At 30.5% G+C, this 4734-nt stretch overlaps 1 protein-coding gene across 1 annotated transcript; it reads left to right on the top strand.

Moving 5' to 3' along the window:
* The first annotated feature begins 2803 nt into the window (after positions 1–2803).
* On the top strand, positions 2804–4373 carry LOC123292821 (cuticle protein 79-like). The gene is made up of 2 exons (XM_044873535.1): positions 2804–2815; positions 3789–4373. Exons 1-2 carry the CDS (start codon positions 2804–2806, stop codon positions 4371–4373), a joined length of 597 nt encoding a protein of 198 aa, XP_044729470.1.
* Positions 4374–4734: the final 361 nt, after the last annotated feature.

Genomic DNA, 4734 nt, shown 5'->3' with positions numbered 1-4734 from the left:
TTTTTTAAATGAATGATTAGTAAATGGGTTGTTTAGCGGTATATTTGTTTAATACAAAGAAATATTTTTATGCAATTTAATGAAATATGAATTGTTTCTAGAAATAGTGAAACCTTGTGCGAATGATTCACTTTGGCTATCTTCTTGACAATAAAGATAAAAATCATCTCCCAGTGAATCAAGGGCATGCCTACAGTATACTTTGGTTGTTATAAAAAAGCGGCTACAAGACCTATCCTTGTCCCAGGGAAAAGTCACTCGACAACCTAAAGCCTTGTAACAATACGTTCTCAGTTCTTCAGGTGCATCTCGATCACTGGTAGATTTCAATCTGTCCAATATGATGAGCTACTAATGTAATTAGCTGGACCGAAAAGCATTATTCTTCCAGAACATTCACTGGAAACTACTAGGGAAGACAATAATTCTACCTTATGGAGTGGACAAATGCCCTCAATGCGTGCATATTTCAAACAGACAATTTAAGCAAACCTAGTTGGCTTTCTCTACACAATGCTTGCTTCAAAGCAACTTCAAAGCAAATCGATCAAATGACTGGCTACAAAATTCTTTATCGTAATATATCAGTAATACAGTCACATAATCTTTTAGCACTCATTGTGAGTAATGTTTTAGCGCATCTAAGTCTAATACCTTGCAATTAGAACCAATATAGGTGAATTTACGGGAAAATAGACAGAGATTATGCGAGGCACATGTGGGGTAATGTGAACCACTTTTTCTACTCAATTCATAAGAATAGTGTGTCATCAAAGACATCATTCGTACTTTGAAATCTCATAAAATTGTCATGATCTTGTGTGGATTAGTTTATCTAGAAGAGGGACGTTACATATGCAGTTCAACCCCTGTATCCACTCTCCGGATATATTCAACTCTCAAATAGGGAAGTTTTACCTCTCTTCATATCTAGTTTCCAACAAAAACCATGCTATTCTTGAAAGTTCCTAAATTTTTTTTATCAAGTGCTAGCGTTAGCACCAAAAACTCGACTCCTTTTTTGCTTGCAATGACGTATTAAAAAAGTAGCTTTTAATTTTAAGTTGTATGTAAAAATAGCTTTAGAACTACAGAAATAATGCCGAAATTTTCCTGTAAAGCAACATGTCAAGCCAAGGGCTTCCATGGACGATATTAAAAAAATTGACCAGCGACGCGGGTGAGTAACAGATAGAATATTATACTATATATATATATGTTAATTGCATGTTTTTACTAAAAATTTGAGAAACGAGGTTAATACACATAGTTATTTACATGTTTTACCTACTTAATTACACTCATAAGAAAGTCTTTAAAATATAAAAGATGTTATTTTTTAAATGACATTGTATGTGTATCATTTTACAGAAAAAAATACTATTAATAAAATAATAATTGAAAGATCAATATAATTAATAACCGTTCATAAATTTAAAAAAAGACTAAAATTATTTGCTACAATCGATCTTACGATTTTTTAACTACATTTATAATGAATTTCAACTTCCTAAAAGCATTTTTAATTATTTTTAACATTTATTAACTAAAATACAAAAAAAAAAAATGAAGTGGGAAAAAATTGTAATACTTAAAGGTTCCATACTTCAAAATTTAAAAAAGATTGAACTGGAATCACCGAATTTTTTATTCTCGATCTGGTTGAAACCTGGTTGGATCTAGATCTTCAAAATCTAGTTTAAAAATAATCTTTGCGACTTCAAAATAAATTATCTTTATTTTATATTTTCGATTTTCAGGAGCTCGAAATTGCCTACAGTCCCACTATTTTTGTCTGCATAACCAGTAAATGCGTGAAAAAAAATTTATTTCCAATTTCCTCGAATATGATGATAATTATGAAAATAAAAATTCCATTTAACAGAATTAAATAGTATAAACAAACGACAAAAGTAATTTTAATATTTCTAAAAAAGGAAAAAACGTGGGCATACAAATTCTGTTATAAATAAAGTTGTTATATGACAAGCTAAAATTATCTTACTTTTATTTTCGACCTACAGGAATCTGTCTTACATCATTGAAAAATTAAATTGTTATAGGTATTAATAATACATCCTGCACTTGAGATGGATAACATTTCAAGTATTGATAAAAATAACGTAATAGATATTACTAAAAATAACTAAATAATAGGTAATTTTAGAAAATCGATTTTTTATATACCCTTACCTTTTTTGATGGCTGACATTTATATTGAAAGAAACATTATTCAATATGTCGGAAGACTATGTAAAAATTAAAAAATTTCACTTTCATTCGAGTAAAAGCTCAATACGATCTTTAAAGACATGGAATGGTAATTGGAGCGGTATGAATATATTCATTCCTATAAACAGAAGGAGGGAATTTACTTATTGCTTAATTTAAAGTAAGTTTTTGATTGCGAATATTTATTTAAAAAAATCATATACGGAATCCTAAATTAAAAACATCAAGAGATAGTTATATAAAATATATTAAAAATTACAACAAGTATTATTACTGTCCAAAGAAAGTAAAATTATAAATAATTATTATAATATAGTATATGAGCGAGCGTACAGTGAACCTTTCACTACTATAAGATGTTACATTTCTTCCGATCGGAACTTTTTTTCATACACAATAATGGGAAATCCCCCTTCTATCATCAACTACCTAGTTTGTCTGTGTGTAAAATGAGAGGTGAATTTTTTAATATCATATATAAACCACATCAACTATCAATTGTGGTATCATTAAACTTTCTTCGTTTGCTTTCTTCAAATATTCATTTGAATATAATCTAATCTTAGCAAAGATGAATGTTTTTGTAAGTATTTTTTGTGTATTTTAAGCTGGATTTTTAATATAGTTTTAAAAGTGATTTTACGTGTGTTTTTCTAACGTCGTGATTTTTTGTGAAACTTCAATTTATTTCATGAAAATTCGTTGATTTTATATTATAGTTCAGTGTCATTTGTGGGTATAGGTCAAATGTCATTGAGAAATCCTCAATATTTGTACATATGGAAATAAATGTGAAAATCAATTTGGTCAATATTCAATTATATTTATCAAAAACAATGTCAAGCTAACCGGATATAACTTAACCAATTTAATTCGCTTTCACTACTAACTCAGTTACAACTAGAGTTATGTTGAGTTATGTTGAGTTAAGTTATATTGAAGTGGCATTATATTGGGTTAAATAAACAAGTATGCTTTTTGGATTGATAAATTGAAAAATTTATTAGTGCATATAGTATCTCAATTTTCACTGAAATCGATATTTCCCCAACGAATTAATCAGTGGAGCAATTATATTTTATACTATAGAAATGCCTATAATTTCTGACTTGTTATCTTAGCTTTAATTTGTATTCAATATGGTGACTGTAATAACGACTCTGTAGTTTCCTGAAGTTTGCATGAGTTTTTATTCAATGCGTTGGCGTGAGATGAGGTTCTTTTTTTGTCTCGCTCAGCTATATTCTAGATGCAAAATAATTCGAAATTTTCGGCTGTTGCACACCATCTCGTATCGTTTAGAAATTTTATGTAAGGAAAACTCCTCAACATCTAGAATTTTTCCAATTAAAAAGTTTCCGGTGCGTCATAATGATGTCAGGTGCGCCATAATTAAAATTATATTAAAGTACAATTATTGTAGTCACTAATATATTTCACCACGCATTTATTCCACCTCAAATAAATTCGAATGGTCGAAAATAATAATTTTACTTGTTAAGTACGTAAAAATTTCATGATTTTTTAATTAATAAAATATTGATTCTATTTTTCAGGTTTGTGGTGTTACCTTAGTTCTCGCATTGACCGCAACCCAATCCTATGCCAGTTTTGAATCTTCTGGTGGTGCAGGAGGTCATGGTGGCTATGGAGGTGGTGATCAAGGCGGTTCTTCCGGTGGTTATGAATTAGGTGGTGGCGGTGGTCATGGAGGATTCGGTGGTGGTGATTTTGGCGGTGGTCATGGCGGTGGGGAAGAAATTCACACAAAAACAATTGAGCATCAAGGTGAACCTCAATACTACACTGTCTACAAGAAAGTTGGTGTTCCAGTACCACATGCCGTTGGTATCCCGGTACCACAAGTAATTAAAGTACCAGTACCACAACCTTATCCAGTACATATTCCAGTTCCACAACCAATCGCCGTACCTATTTATAAACTAGTACCACAAGAAATCGAGAAGAAGGTACCATACACTGTAGAGAAACCAGTACCATATCCAGTAGAAAAACCATACAAAATTGAAGTAGAAAAGCATGTTCCAGTACCAGTCGGCAAACCTTACCCAGTACATGTTCCAATTTACAAACACGTATACCATCATGTTCCATCAAAATCTCATTCAAAATGGGATTGAGATGAATCATTAAATCAACCTAACTAACGAAAACTGGCTTAAAATCTACGTCTCTAGTCGAAAGTATTATTGTGCTGTTTTATGGCAAAATTGTTATTTTTTTTCCAATATTGTTAAGTTTTCTTGTTATTATTTGTTATTGTTATGTAACTGTTGTTGCATTTTTATTTAAACAATAAATACATTTTGTATAAACTTTGTGGATTTGGTTAATTAGCTCATTAGATCGAAAGAGTCATCAAAGGGTTCCGATGGTTTTTATACAGCAAGTTGCAGTAGGGATATTGCATATCCCGTTATCGCTACATGTAAAAGATAGAGAAAAATTTTTAATTAGAAAGTTGTTTCTTATAAAAACACG

This window comes from Chrysoperla carnea, chromosome 2 (genome assembly GCF_905475395.1).
Source record: "Chrysoperla carnea chromosome 2, inChrCarn1.1, whole genome shotgun sequence".
Lineage (NCBI taxonomy): Eukaryota > Metazoa > Arthropoda > Insecta > Neuroptera > Chrysopidae > Chrysoperla > Chrysoperla carnea.
Note: the sequence above shows the minus strand (reverse complement) of the source record. Positions and strands in the feature narration are given on the sequence as shown.